The sequence below is a fragment of the Zingiber officinale genome, chromosome 8B (assembly GCF_018446385.1).
Source record: "Zingiber officinale cultivar Zhangliang chromosome 8B, Zo_v1.1, whole genome shotgun sequence".
NCBI classification, from domain to species: Eukaryota; Viridiplantae; Streptophyta; class Magnoliopsida; order Zingiberales; family Zingiberaceae; genus Zingiber; species Zingiber officinale.
Window position 1 is genome coordinate 6,116,620 of NC_056001.1, and position 14,570 is coordinate 6,131,189.

A 14,570-nucleotide genomic window follows, 5' to 3' on the forward strand; every position below is an offset into this window, starting at 1 on the left:
TTCCAATTTCAAACATTAAATCCGACTTACAAATTTTAATATCTAGCAAAAAAAACTTTGATTGTGTAGTAATTTTTTTTTTTAACATTGAAAAAGTCATCTAGATTGTGATAACAACTTACAAGGCTAATGCTTAATTTTTGTTGACGGTCTAATTTTACATTTAGTAGAAATGGGCCTTCCGGTTCCATGCTTGGTTAGGTTAATCAAACATTAAATAAAAAAAATGTGTCAAAATATTTGTTTTAAAGACCAAACTAAAAAATCCATATTAATCGAAAAAAGCAAAATATTGCCATGCGAGACAAAAATTTAGAATCATCGAGCCTCAGCATCATTCCCTTAAAATTAGAATTATTTGTCGGTGAAAATTTTAATTTAGTATTTTTTTTCTATTTTATTGCAATTTCTTCACATTATTGGTGAAAATTTCCCTTTGCTTAGTGCAGCACATTTATTTATCTTTCTGAAATTCGATATTTGAAGTAGAAGCAACGCGGAGAGAGAGCGCCACCGACACCGACACCCACACCGACAAGTTCCTCACTCCGACTGCCCATAATAAAACTACCACGTTTAGGACCTTCACTTAATTATCCTTCAATCAGTTGGGCCGACATATCACACCAATTGGATCGACAGTATGCTATGGGTGACGGATGAACGAGTACTGGTGAAATTGCCTTTGCCTTCGAACAATCGGGTTGAAATTAAAATGGAAAGGATTGCTCACCTAACGTTGCACCCGTTCGTGAACTCCATCTCCGTTTCGGTCCTGGACCCCACTGCGTGTTAAAAAATAGCTTATATAGAAAGCGGCTTCCCCTGGCGGGTAAAACGTCTCCATCAGTTACTTACCACGCATTTCCACGATCTCACGTACAGTTATGTTATGTCCACCCACTTATTCTTGCCATAGCATTTAATTAATTCAGAAAATAACTAAGAATTTATTTTTTTCATATTTACTAAACTTAAACGGAGAGTTACGATGATGACTGAGTCAATTTACCATTTAACCCATAATGGGCAGAATAAGAGAGAGGGGGAATAGCCGTAGTTGTGAGAGTAAATTGGTCTTTTTGGCGATGGATTTATTTACCTCAGCGTAGCAAAAAGTGACCGAGTAAAGGTCGCGTGGGGACCATCCGCCATCACCAGCCTGTTGCGATGCGTTTCATTGGGCCTCGTGTTCATTTGGCATCCCGGTTTTACCCCCATCATCAAGTCGTCTTCGTCCCCCTCTTCTTTTTTTTCACTCGCTCCTAATCAGGAGGGGAAGAAATAGGCGATAAGAGGGATCACAGAGATCTTCTCCGCTGTACTCGTCGCCATGAATTGCCCCTCCGTCGGCGGTGCTTGTTCTCGGTTACTGCTTTGTGTTCTCTCTGCTATCGCCGTTGCTGTCTCTGCATCGACCTCCTCTTCTTCTTTGCCTGCAACTCCGGGATCTGAGTCCTCCGCTGTCACATTGGCCGGCGCGTCCAATTCTAGCGGGCAGATTAACTCCAATTCCGTCCTCGTCGCCCTTCTCGACTCCCACTACACTGAGCTGGCGGAGCTGGTGGAGAAGGCGCTCCTTCTCCCTTCCCTCGAGGCCGCCGTCGGAAGCCATAATCTCACCATCTTCGCCCCTCGAAACGAGGCACTCGAGCGTGACCTGGACCCCGAGTTCAAGCGCTTCCTTCTGGAGCCTCGCAATCTTCGCTCCCTGCAGACCCTGCTCCTCTACCACGTCGTCCCCGCCCGTATCGCTTCTGGAGTCTGGTCTCAGACCCGCCATGCCACTCTTGCCGGCGATCACCTTCATTTAGAGGATAATAAAGTGGGCCTTGCCGCCGTCGTGCACCCGGACGCGGTGATTCGCCCCGATGGTGTGATCCATGGAATCGAGCGGCTGCTGGTGCCTAGATCCGTGCAGGAGGACTTCAATCGTCGGCGGAGCCTCGCTGCCATTTCTGCTATACTTCCTACCGGTGCGCCAGAGGTGGACCCGCGCACCCATCGCCTAAAAAAGCCGGCGCCGCCGGTTCCGCCTGGTGCTCCACCCGTGCTTCCGATCTACGACGCTCTGGCCCCTGGCCCTTCTCTGGCACCTGCACCCGCGCCGGGGCCCGGATCTGGCAAGCATTGGTTCGACGGGGAGAGCCAGGTGAAGGACTTCATCCAGACTCTCCTCCTCTATGGAGGCTACAACGAGTTCGCAGACATCCTGGTTAACCTCACATCGCTCGCTACGGAGATGGGCCGGCTGGTGTCTGAGGGTTACGTGCTTACCGTGCTGGCGCCGAGCGACGATGCGATGGGGAGGCTGACGGCGGACCAGCTCAGCGAGCCCGGGGCACCGGAGGCCATCATGTACTACCACCTCATCCCTGAGTACCAGACGGAGGAGAGCATGTACAACGCCGTCCGACGGTTCGGAAAGGTGCGCTACGACACGCTGCGGCTGCCGCACAAGGTGGTAGCGCGTGAGGCTGACGGCTCCGTCAAATTCGGCTCCGGTGGGGGTTCTGCCTACTTATTTGACCCCGACATCTACACCGACGGACGCATCTCCGTACAGGGTATCGACGCCGTCCTCTTTCCACCTGACGAGGAGGCGCCACCCGCCACTCCTCTCTCCCCTGCCGCCCGCAAGGCTGAGCTCGCCCAGGTCAAATCCAAGTCCAAGCTCAAAGCCAAGCTCAGAAGAGGTAACATCTATTCTCCACTTCTTCTTGCCTGCCTCTGGAATGTAGTCTATTATTTTCCGGTGCCTTCCGCCGGCGCGCGCATTCCGGCATATTCCGTTTTTATATTATTTTTACTCTATTCAAACTCACTAAATATTACCATCGATCGAACATGTTGCAGCCCTTTAGATTAGACTTATTAGTAGTTTGATTAATTGTTATACCTATTGGCCTGTGCAATGTGGTTCGTATTAGTTCGCTGCTTTAGAATTGGTGGAAAGCATAGTTGTTGGTGGAATTTTTGCTTTCTGGTGAAGAATCTCTTTCATCTTTCTTGGAAATAAAGTCTTTCGCCCTTTTGCAATTTCATTTTGACCTCCATAATGTATCTATTTATTAATTTATCCTTTATAGTTTATATATCACATTTTTATTAGATACTATAAAGGTTAAAATTTTAAAAGTAAACTATGGGGGCCAAAACTAAATTTTCTCTTACCTGTTTTTTTTTTGTTATTGCTTGTTTTTCACATAACATTGATTTGTAGATGCCAATAGATGTTAAAGATGAGAGTCTTTGTTCACCATCAGTTCAATCGTTTTTCATTATTAGCACGTTATATTGTTTAGTAGAAATAGTTGATTTGTCACCTATAACGTTTTAGAATAGAATTGCTTTTATACTTTTGGTAGCTTTTTGAAAACAACCCAGCCCAGTTTTGTTTTTAAAGCAAGCTGATAAATAGATACTTTTTTCCATAATATTTTCTTGTTAATACGCAGTAATTCAGAATAATTAATACATGTTTGCTATCATTCAATGCAGGTAAATTATTAGAAATGGGATGCAATTTGCTCGGGGTGTTGGGTCAGCGCTCTAAGTTTGCCACCTGCCAATAGATAGAGGAATCAAAGAGGATTGATGGTGAGAAAATGATGCACACCTGCCCTGCTCCATTCTTTATATAATAAAATTGTTGTTGCATAGTGTTTGTATTGTCGATACTAGTCATGACTGAGGTATAAGAATTTGTATAGGAAATGTTCATCATGTTTGTTTTGACACAAAGTCAAATTCCAAATAATGGCCTCAAAAGTTTTATTTTCTCGTTCATTTGTTTGTTTAACAAATATGTCTTGTCTGATCTTTGGTCATTCTGATGAATCCTTCAAGAATCATTGACTTTAATTTCCATTTAGCAACAAAGCCTGATAAAATCTAAGAAATGGACGACTTAGTTGTAAGGAACCGTAGGATTTATTTATTGGCTACAAATGATTAGATTTATTGCTCAATGCACAACTTGAACAATAATTATGGAGTTTTGATCGTAATCCATAGCTAGCTGTCTTCATATAATATTTGTCTTCACTCTTCCGTGTTCAGCCAGCCTGGCTTACACATGGAGATCATTGTGTCCAGTTGTAATCCAATATAATTCTTTCCATTTGTAATTAAAAAAATGCCCATCTGGGAACAGAGGAAGGATAGTTCATAGCTATCTGTTTTAGAGCCATAATTCTTGCCACCAAGAATTAGTTCCTAAAGTCATAACTCTATGAATGATAATTACAAAATAATAATAATAAAAAAAACAAGAACTAGTCATCTATGTGTTGGATACTAACACTCGAACAACAAAACACCGAGTGAACATTTGACTTTCCTATCGATCGATCATATGTAAATATTTCAGAAATAATTGTGTTGGAACATTTAGTAGTCCAAAACTACCTTGTTAACTAATCTTTAAAGCCCCCCAAAAACAATGCCTAAATTAGATTGCTTCCCTTTCTTGCCGAATCCAACATTACCTTTATGCATCATTGCTACAAATTCGTGGTAATCTATGCGTCCATCCTGCAAAGAGGTAAAGGAGGAAAGGTGAGGAATTTCTTCTCCTAATATAGTTTATCGGTAAAAGGTTATAGTAGATGACATAAAATTTACATTATCTTGATCAACGTCTTTGATCATATCCTCTAGCTTGACATCTTCTATACCAAACTCCTCACAAGCTTTTTGTAGCTCATCTTGAGTTATGTAACCACTCCCATCTTTGTCGAAATAGGAGAAGGCAGCAAACAAATGGTCCTCCTTCTCTATCTTGTTTAGGTGCAAAGTGGCAGCGACAAACTCACGGTAGCCGATAGTGCCACTATTATCAAAATCTGCCTAAAATTTCCAAATTCCAAGAAATAGAAACAAGATGATAAGAAAGAGTTTTGAGTTAATATATTTTGATGAAGTTAATACACAACATCGGTAGTGGACGATAATGGCAAAAGGATATGTTTCTTTAACAGAATCCTTGTTGTTAATTACACATCATGATAACTTGCATTTTTGAATACTTACCGCCTGCATAAGTGCATAAATCTCGGACTCCTTTAGATTAGCACCAACTCTCTCTAGACCAGCCTTGAGTTCTTCAAATGTTATTTGTCCACTATTGTCTGTGTCTATCATCTTAAACATTTGCTTTAGGCCAGCAATTTCATCCTCCGAAAGTTGTTCAGCAATTACCTTCAAAATCTCATCTTAGAAAACAGGTTGAACCAGTGTAATGACAAGGAAAGAAAATAAGATGTTACGTTGGAAGAACATGAATATGGTTGAGGCAACTTGTGCATTGTGGCAATAAAACTGAGCTTCAAATAATCACAGGAATCATTGCCATGCCAATATAATAAGTAATGAGAAAAGAAACTACAGGAAAACTATCTTTGTTATGTAACATGCATACATACGCATGCAATGATCATAACCAAAGCTGGAGAAATACTATGATTTTTTTGGAGTTAATTGATAAGCTCTTCAGTTGATTTGTCCAAGAATCATTCATAAGTAAACATCCTAGTAGTATCAACATCTACTGCATTTTCCCCGACAGTTTGAAAGCTTACTCTTATAGCCATCTTTTTCAGCTTGTTCATTGCACAGAATTGCTTCAACCGCGATAGGACAGCAGAGTCCAGAGGCTTATCAGGAGCCACTCCATCTATCTGAACCCATGGATGACCTGATCAGGAAACCAAGAACAAGTTGAGCAAATAAAATTCATCATAAAACTAGATCATCCATGGTTCTCATGAAATATCTAAGTGCTGCTTAATCAGACTCAAAGGTACATTTACCGAGCTAGTCAAATTACTTAACTGTCATGTGGATGTGTTTTGTCTCATGAAATAGAGAGAACGAAACCAAACAACGGAACTACATTGATGCATCTGAATTAATAATAATTACTCACGCAAAACATCATGAGCATTTAACCGCCTCTTGGGGTCCCTAATAAGCATTCTTCTTACAAGATCTTTGGCGGTTTCGGAGATGCTTGGCCATGGGTCTGACTCAAAATCAGGAGTACCATGTAAAATCTCTTCAAATATACCTTGTTCGGTTTCTGTGAGTGTTGTGAATTACAGAAGATATTAGATCAGAAAATTATAGACAAAATGGCGCTTATATAAGTAATGGGAAATATATAAACAGTATAAATTTGCTAATACAAACTGACAAGAAGAGAGAACAAATTCTCACCAGCCCAAAATGGAGGAACACCACTAAGAAGAATATAAATGATAACCCCAGCACTCCAAATATCTGCCTCAGGACCATAACGTTTTTTTAGGATTTCAGGAGCAACATAATAAGGGCTGCCGACCACATCAGTGAATCTCTCTCCTGAACAAGAGAACTCGCCCATCAATAAACTGGTTGAAAGAATTTAAGCAACTTCATCCATTTAGATGTTCTCAGATGATACTGGGTATTTGGAAGGACAACAACAAAAGCTTTGTAAGTGAGACAAAGCAACTAGTGAAAATATGAACAGCATCTGAAGCCCATGATAGAATAAAATTCTTTTACCTCAAATTCTATCTATATAAGCTAATCAATGTCTACATGGATGTTGAATAAAATTCTTTTAGCTCAATTTCTATATAGCTAATCAATCCAGCATCTGAAGCCCATGATTAGGACCATAATCTATCTAGATGCAAAGTAAAGCTAACTACTAAAACTTTTGCGTGATTCAAAATAAAATCACAAGCAAAGATGCATCTTGAGTTGCATAACAATATTAACAAGAAGAAGATCAGCACCTGGTTTGAAGAAAATAGACAATCCAAAGTCAATTGTCTTGAGAGGTGAATCCTCCATTTGGTTGACAAAAAGAAAATTTTCCGGCTTCAAATCACGATGCATGACCCCCATCGAGTGGCAAGCTTCTACAACACCTATGATTACCTTCGCGAGCTCTGCCGCCTTTCTCTCTGTGTAGTGCCCCTTCTGAATGATTCTGTCAAACAGCTCGCCCCCAGCACATAGCTCCATGACAACATGAACAGCCATTGCGTCTTCATAAGCCTCCTTGATGGAAACGACAGTTGGGTGGCCGGCCAAGTGATGCATTATCTGGATCTCCCTCCTAACATCTTCCACATCCTCCTCCGTCGTCAACTTTCGCTTCAAAATGGACTTGCAAGCAAACTCATTGCTAGTTGCCTTCTCTACGCAGAGATAGGTGGTACCAAATTGTCCTTGTCCGAGCTTCCTACCTAAGCTGTAAACATCCTTTAAATTCTCAGTTTGGCGCTTCAAAACGAATTCTGCTTGAAGCCCTGCGATACTGGTGGCTCTCTTGACATGCGTGGGCCTGTTGGGTCGGTCCGTTGACGACCTGTCGGGTGCCGGTTTGACAGGCTTCTGCTGCTCATCTTCATGGATGTTAACCGGTCGGGGCGCCTGGGTGTCCGCTTTAGCTGATGAGGACGAGGTTGAGGAACCTTCGCCGGAGCCTTTGCTATTGGAAGTTTGAAGAGCGTCCTGATTTGCACGGCTACGCCAAAAAGTAGAAGACAGTGATTGAAAGATTGCACTTCTCGAAAGGGTCGTCGGTCCAACGCATAAATTCCCCATCTGGATTCAAGAATCAATGTTCCCGGCGATGCCTCTTCGGCATTGGATTGAACTGCTCGTGGCGAATCCAAACGAAACCGAACCCCACGCCCTAGGTCGATCAGATTCCTTGCTTTGCCGGAACTCCGAGACGAGACCACGTAAAAATTGGATCTTGCAACGCGGATGCGCATTCAATTTTACAAACCGAGAAAATCCCCTTCATGCGTAAAGAAGCGATTCAAAAATCATTTCGAGGCATCGAAACAAAACGAAGGGGGAGATGTCGACAAATCCCCCGTCCGATTCACAAGGGCCCCCCCTGTCTTGCGACGAATCCCGCGAAGAGAATGCGGAGGAGAGGAAGGGAGGCGGAGGAGGAGTCAGCGGAAACCAGCAGCTTTCCGTCGCATCGATTGGGCGATTGCCAACCAATTGAAGAAAATTGATTGATTAATTTTTGCTTAATAATCATTCACATTAAGGAATTGGAGGAATATGCATGGTCGGGTGGATGATTAAAATTTAGGAATGAAACGGAAGTAGAATGACTTTTATTTCATATTTTAGAGATTAATAAAGACTTTACAAGAACACAATACATCTTAATAATTCATTAAAAAAAACTACAAATCACCACCAATATTGAAATTGATATAATTTCAGCTATATATATATATATATATATATATATATATATATATAGCAGTGCTACGCTGCGGACTAAATGCTGCGGACAGCTCTTGTGGCAAACTCCGTGTCACAGCGAGTTAATTTTCTTCTGGTATTATACATTTATCCCTAGCAACCCTCTTGCTCCCCCGACGCAATCCCAACTCGTCGCAGATCCCGACGCGCAGGGGCGTAGCCAGGATGTACCATTAGAGGGGGCGAATTTAATAAATTTTAAAAATTAATACAACATAAAATTAAATTATCCAATTCAAAAATATTTTAAAAAATATAAATTATTTTAAAACATTAGTGTAGGTCGACCTACACAAACTAAAAGCTTAAATTTTGAAATTAAATAGTTGAAAATTAATTTAAAATCAAAATTTCATGCTTAGTCTTTATTTTATTTGAAACAACAATCCGTCAATCCTTAAAGTTTATCTATAACTCAAAATCGAAGAATCGTTTGTTACCTCATTTCGTCATAATTTAACATTCTTAAGTTTGAGATTTCCACTTCAATCTAAATAACTATCAACTATCAATTTATTAAAATAACATTCATAATTTTTTAATTCTCCTTCAATTAATAAATAACTTGTTTCTTGTTGACATAATTTTTTTTTAAAAAACTAAGGGGAAAAAAGAGTTGAGTAATTTGAATTAGTCCAACAAATTCTATTTTTTAGAATTTTAAAATAAGATGAAAATTTAATCCAATCAATGGAGTGAGAGTTTGTAGGTTCCTTAACCCATTGACCTTGGTTTGTTCGTTCCAAACATTGTAGTGGAGAGGCGGCGAGGGATCAAAATGTGGTGGTGATGCAGCACAACAATCGGACCGACCACATGGAGTTGCTCTGGGTGGCGCATGAGAGGCGTCCTTGGGACCTGTCGTTGGCTGACGAGGGCCGAATCTGGACGTGGACAACCGGGAAGCAGCTTCATGATTTTGGATTCCTAATCCATCGCGTCGTCGTCTCTCTTTTCCTCCGCTGCATGCAAACATCTGTCGAGGTCGTCTGTGCCCTCTATTGCGTCGTCGATGACCACCAGCTCCTGCTCTCCATGGAGACAAGCTACTATGCTTTCCTCGATCCCTCTCATGTCAAAGTACACCTCATTTTTCCTTGCTCGTTTCAGATTCTTCTCAAATATTATTGCGATTCACCAATCTTTACCCCTCAAATCATTGCTTCCTCATTGTAAAGGGGAGTAATTCAATTTACATGAAAGCCTAAGATTTTTTTTAAATATGAGGGGGGGCGGTCGCACCCCCTCGTCCTCAAGTGACTACGCCCCTGCCGACGCGGGGCACTATTCGCCTCAGAGAGAGCCCTCCTCTTCCTCCTCCTCCCTCCCTGTTCCCTAGCGCCTCTTCCTTCCTCTCTGTGCCCTAGCTCGTCGCTCTCTTCTTCCTCCCGACGTCGCCCCAACCGCAGATCCTCTTCCTCCCGACGCTAGGGCACTACTCGCCACAGAGAATCCCTCCTCTTCCTCCTCCCGACACTACTCGTGCCGCAGAAAAGCCCTCCTCTTCCTACTCCCGACGCTGCCCCCCTGCAGAAGTCCTCCTCTTCTTTGATCTGAAGTGCAGAATCACAGCAAGGAGTGGAACCTCTCACAGGCGCAGCATATCTCGCGGTCCTCCTCTTTGAAGCTGTCCTCACTAGCTCGTGTAACACCTAGCTGTCCTCGTCCCTTCATTGCCAGTATATACAGTGAGTATATTCCCTGTTTTGATTGCGCTAAAATAAGTGAGTATATTTCCTGTTTTGATTGTGTTTGGTTAAGCCACCTAAGTTCAAAATTGGGTTGCAAGACTCTAATATAATCTAGAAAGAATATTATGAACTAAATCTCAGGCTTCTTCCAGCATTTTACACTGTGCAGAATTGAGTTGCTCCTAAATTATGTTCACACACCTTCTAAATTATGGTCACACACCTCCTAAATACTGGACCTATATAATCAAAAGATTTTGATCTACAAGTGAAAAATATTATTGCTTTTCCGCGTTATGTCTGGACCTATGCAGTGATGAGCGAGATAGATCTCAGTTTTTTGATAATTTGCAAGATTATGTTGAATGCCTATTAGTTGTTCTGTATTTGAATTCAGACCTTTTTTTTAAAGCATATCTACAATAATCCCAATTGTTTGCTCAAAAGTCAATTGAACCAACCAATTGTTTTAAAGCTATCAGAGTTTTTACGATTCGATTTATTTTTATTTATGTTGTAAATTTCATCATATTATTACAATAGTTTTATTGTTACCATAATGTTTTTGTTTCTTTTTTACATTATCTACAATAAATTATATTTTTTTAGTTGTTTATCTAATTACCTATTGTCAATTATAATGTGAGGGCATCCAGAAATGAAAGAAAACCGAGTTGGTGATCAGGAATACATTCCCCAAGTTTCAGATGATCGAAAGCCAAAAATTGGAATGGAATTCTCATCACTAGATGAGGCATATTTATTCTATAATCAATATGCACGAGAAGCTGGGTTTAGTTCAAGGATGCACACGAGCAAGAAAAATAAGATCACAAATGAAGTAACGTGAAAGCAAATTGTATGCTTTAAAGAAGGACATACAGATCTAATGCGGTGGAGTAAACATACAAAAATTGATCAATCGGCAAAAGAAAGAGCACGTGGCGCAGTTAGAACATGTTGTAAATCAAATATTACATTTGTGAAGAAACAAACTGGGCCTAATTGGGTTGTTGGCAACTTTATTGAAACCCATAATCACCCACTTTCTACTCCATCCAAGGTGCATTTGTTATGCTCACATCGTAATATTTCGGCAGCAAAGAAAACATTGACGAAACAATTTTCAGAGGCCAATGTACCTACTTGTCAACAAATGCGAATATTGGAGATAGAGTATGGAGGGCCTGAGAGAGTAGGTTGTACAGAAAAAGATATTCGAAATTTTGAGAAAAATCTAAGAGATGAGCAAAAAGGTATTGATGCTGAAACACTGATTGAGTTTTTTACATCTGAGCAAGAGAAGAATTCTGCTTTTTTCTTTGATTATGAGACTGATTCAAATAATAGATTTAGTAGGTGTTTCTGGGCTGATCATATATCCAGGCGTGCATATAGTGTATTTGGTGATGTAGTTGTATTTGATACAACATATAACACCAACAAATATGGCTTGATTTTGGCACCTTTTGTAGAAGTTAATCATCATCATCAGACAATTATATTTGGTTGCGGCTTTCTAAGTGATGAGAAAACTGATTCTTTTATTTGGTTGCTTAAAAAGTTCATAGAAGTCATGCCTAAAGGCCCACCAAGTGTTATCATCACTGATCAGGATCCTGCTATGACAAAAGTAATTGCACAAGTTTTCCCTCAAACAGTGCATCGATATTGTTTATGGCACATACTGAACAAATTTCCAGAAAAATTAAGCCCTTTGACTTTTCAAAACCATTATCAAAGCTTAAAGAATGTCATTACAAATTCTACAACACCTGATGATTTTGAAAAGTCATGGGAAGAAACTATCAAGTGTGCTAACTTAGAGAATAATGATTGGTTATCGTTGATGTATGAATTACGACACAAATGGGTGCCAGTATATTTTAGCCATTTATTTTGTACTGGAATGTCAAGTAGTCAAAGATCTAAACGCTCACATGCATTTTTCAAGAGATATATCTCAAATAAGAACTCACTGATGGATTTTATCACCTGTTTTAATAGAGCACTGAGACATCAAAGACACAATGAGTTAGTTGCTGATCATATTGACATGAATGAGCATCCGAAAATTAAGAAAAATTGGCCAATGGAAACTCAGATGGTTAAATTGTACACAAAGAAGAAATGGTTGGAGTTTCAAAGTGAAATGAGCGAGAGTCATGCTTATTATGTGCAACAAGCATTTACAGGAGTTGACTCAGTGGTTTACCATGTGATGAAATTTCAAAGTTCTTCTTCCTCCAAACCAAGGGTACTTATGCATGATAAACAAAGAGATTACATATCGTGTAGTTGCACGAAATTTGAGTTTGAGGGCATTCCATGCAGACATATGCTAGCTTTTTTTCGGATCAACCAAGTGTTTCATTTGCTTGATACATATATACTCAAACGATGGACACGAGATGCAAAAATTGGAGCAATATATGCTTTGGTGGAGCAAAATTACATTAATGATCCAGATCCAGAAAGGTGTTTGATATCGAGACACTCGAGGTTATCTTATAAAGCTTCAATATTAATTGATGATGCATCTTTGACTAATGAGGGGACAACCTTTTTGGATGAACAATTCGATTCTATCTACAACAAAATTCAAGAGATGAATATTAGTAGAACATGCAATGATAGAAGTCAAAAGAAGAAATCTATGGATGAGGGCCTTGGTATTATTGATCCTTCTTCAATAAGAACAAAGGGGATGTGAGAAGAGATTGAAATCATCAAAGGAGAAATCAACCTCAAATTCCAGGCTATGTCGTGGATGCGGACATCGAGGAGTGTCACATGACAAGCGCAATTGTCCAAATTTGCGACAAGGGGGGTATGTGTCGATTAATTTTTATTGTAATTTTACTTGCAAACATAAATTTCTTTCATTACATTTTGTAAATATGACAATGTGTCAATTATCAGATCGACTGAAGATACTACTCATAATATTGTTGACGACACGTATGAACTAGATTTGACGTCTATAGCAGGTACTATTAAAATTTTAATATTGCAAGTTCATTGAGAAAATGAAGTTAATAATTGTATTTATTGTTGTAGGTTCTAACAATATGCACTAGGAAGTTTGTAAGTATCTATAGATGGTATTCATCTATTCTTTTATTTGTATGTTTGAATGGTTTAGTGCACTAGATGATTGTGCCAAACTTAAAGCTTTAATCTATCTTTTGCCAACCACATTAAAAACATCAATAACTAAGATATGAATGTGCCAAATATCTCCCACTTAAACCAATCCTCTCAGGTATGGTTGTACAAGAACTTTCATTTGCTCCTTTAACTAGAGCTATCTTTTGACTGCTTCACATCGACATATATTGTTGAGGTACTTAAATGTCTATAGCTTGTTATCTTTACTAAGGTTGGTAGGGTTTATCCTTTTTCTGAAGGCTTAATTTTCTTATTTTAATTGGTGCCACCTAATTTATCAAATTGATAGTTGATATGGGAAATTAACCCTCTTGTCTTCCCAAGCACCAAGTGCATCTAACCCTAATAGATTTGAGAAATTAATCGTCCATAGGGAAATATTAAAGGAGTGTCGGGGATGTTGATGGCTGAACCTCCATTATTTTTAGCGACCAAAAGGTTGGACGGTCTTATTAGGACTTGCAATCACTAATTTCTAAGTGTTTGTGTTGTTGTTCATTGTTTTTTAATTAAATTACAAAGATTTTAATGGCACCGTAGAGTTAGGACTATGTTGTTTAGGGATCTTCCATTTATATATTTTTGAGTTTTGTTATAGGACTTTAATTTTTTTATTTTTTTGGCAGAAATCACAGACGACTTTAACACTACTGGGCCTTCGAGTTCGCGGTCAGCACACAAAAACTTTTGGGAGGGGAAAAACTATTGATGTCTCTAAGAAGCGATGAGCTTGATCTTGATTTATTTTCCATTGGATCTTTACTTATATGTCATGTTTGTAGCTATTGTGAAGCTTATAGCTTCAGACTGATAGTTTTATATTCTCATATTCTGAAACTATATGAGTGCAATGTTTAGATCAGTTGTTGGTATTATACATGCTGGGTTTCACATCCATTAATTGAAAATGTGAGATGTGGAAAATTACAAGTGCTGGAGTATGTAAAATGTTTCTGGTTTCAGCTGAATCTTTGTTTATATCAGAAACTATGTCCAACTATTGTATGCTTGTTATCAATATATATTATAGAAAGGTTAAAAGCTAGTCCTGCAAATAGTTGATGAGTTTTATTCATTTATTTGCAAAAATGGATTAAATGTGCACTCAGCACTCAATGATAAATCAATGCACAGCTTGTATGTGTTAATACAGTCTGACCTGACTGTTGTTTTGATGTTGACACTGATTTAAGTTTGTATCAGATATTAATTAAACTCAGATTGATTGATGATCAAGTTGATCTAAAATCAACTGATTGATGATCAAGGTTGATCTAAAACCAACATATTTAGATCAATGGATCGGTCAACAGACCATTGGATCGGTCAACAGACCGATCCAGTGATACTTTGGCTGTCTGGATCGGTCTGTCGACCGATCCAGTGATACCTTAGTTATCTGATAGGTCTGTCGACCGA

General features: G+C 39.5%; 2 protein-coding genes across 2 annotated transcripts; one reads left to right on the top strand and one right to left on the bottom strand.

Moving 5' to 3' along the window:
• The first annotated feature begins 979 nt into the window (after positions 1 to 979).
• LOC122015013 (fasciclin-like arabinogalactan protein 15) lies at positions 980 to 3,789 on the top strand. The gene is made up of 2 exons (XM_042571621.1): positions 980 to 2,696; positions 3,502 to 3,789. Exons 1-2 carry the CDS (start codon positions 1,334 to 1,336, stop codon positions 3,573 to 3,575), a joined length of 1,437 nt encoding a protein of 478 aa, XP_042427555.1. The 5' UTR covers positions 980 to 1,333; the 3' UTR covers positions 3,576 to 3,789.
• A 536-nt stretch (positions 3,790 to 4,325) lies between these two features.
• LOC122015012 (calcium-dependent protein kinase 10-like) lies at positions 4,326 to 8,014 on the bottom strand. The gene is made up of 7 exons (XM_042571620.1): positions 6,786 to 8,014; positions 6,220 to 6,363; positions 5,930 to 6,082; positions 5,583 to 5,698; positions 5,035 to 5,202; positions 4,627 to 4,851; positions 4,326 to 4,536 (listed from the first exon to the last, which is right to left on the bottom strand). The coding sequence occupies exons 1-7, from the start codon at positions 7,600 to 7,602 to the stop codon at positions 4,426 to 4,428; spliced, it is 1,734 nt and encodes a 577-aa protein (XP_042427554.1). The 5' UTR covers positions 7,603 to 8,014; the 3' UTR covers positions 4,326 to 4,425.
• Between the last annotated feature and the right edge of the window lie 6,556 nt (positions 8,015 to 14,570).

What these genes read in the sequence shown, in the direction of transcription:
- LOC122015012 (XM_042571620.1), bottom strand. Translation starts at nt 7,602, where the DNA reads ATGGGGAATTTATGCGTTGGACCGACGACCCTTTCGAGAAGTGCAATC. An exon ending in TGTTCCTCCATTTTGGGCTG is followed by an intron (nt 6,083 to 6,219) that starts GTGAGAATTTGT and finishes CAACACTCACAG; the next exon opens with AAACCGAACAAGGTATATTT. An exon ending in AAGACGTTGATCAAGATAAT is followed by an intron (nt 4,537 to 4,626) that starts GTAAATTTTATG and finishes ACCTCTTTGCAG; the next exon opens with GATGGACGCATAGATTACCA.
- LOC122015013 (XM_042571621.1), top strand. Translation starts at nt 1,334, where the DNA reads ATGAATTGCCCCTCCGTCGGCGGTGCTTGTTCTCGGTTACTGCTTTGT. An exon ending in CAAAGCCAAGCTCAGAAGAG is followed by an intron (nt 2,697 to 3,501) that starts GTAACATCTATT and finishes CATTCAATGCAG; the next exon opens with GTAAATTATTAGAAATGGGA.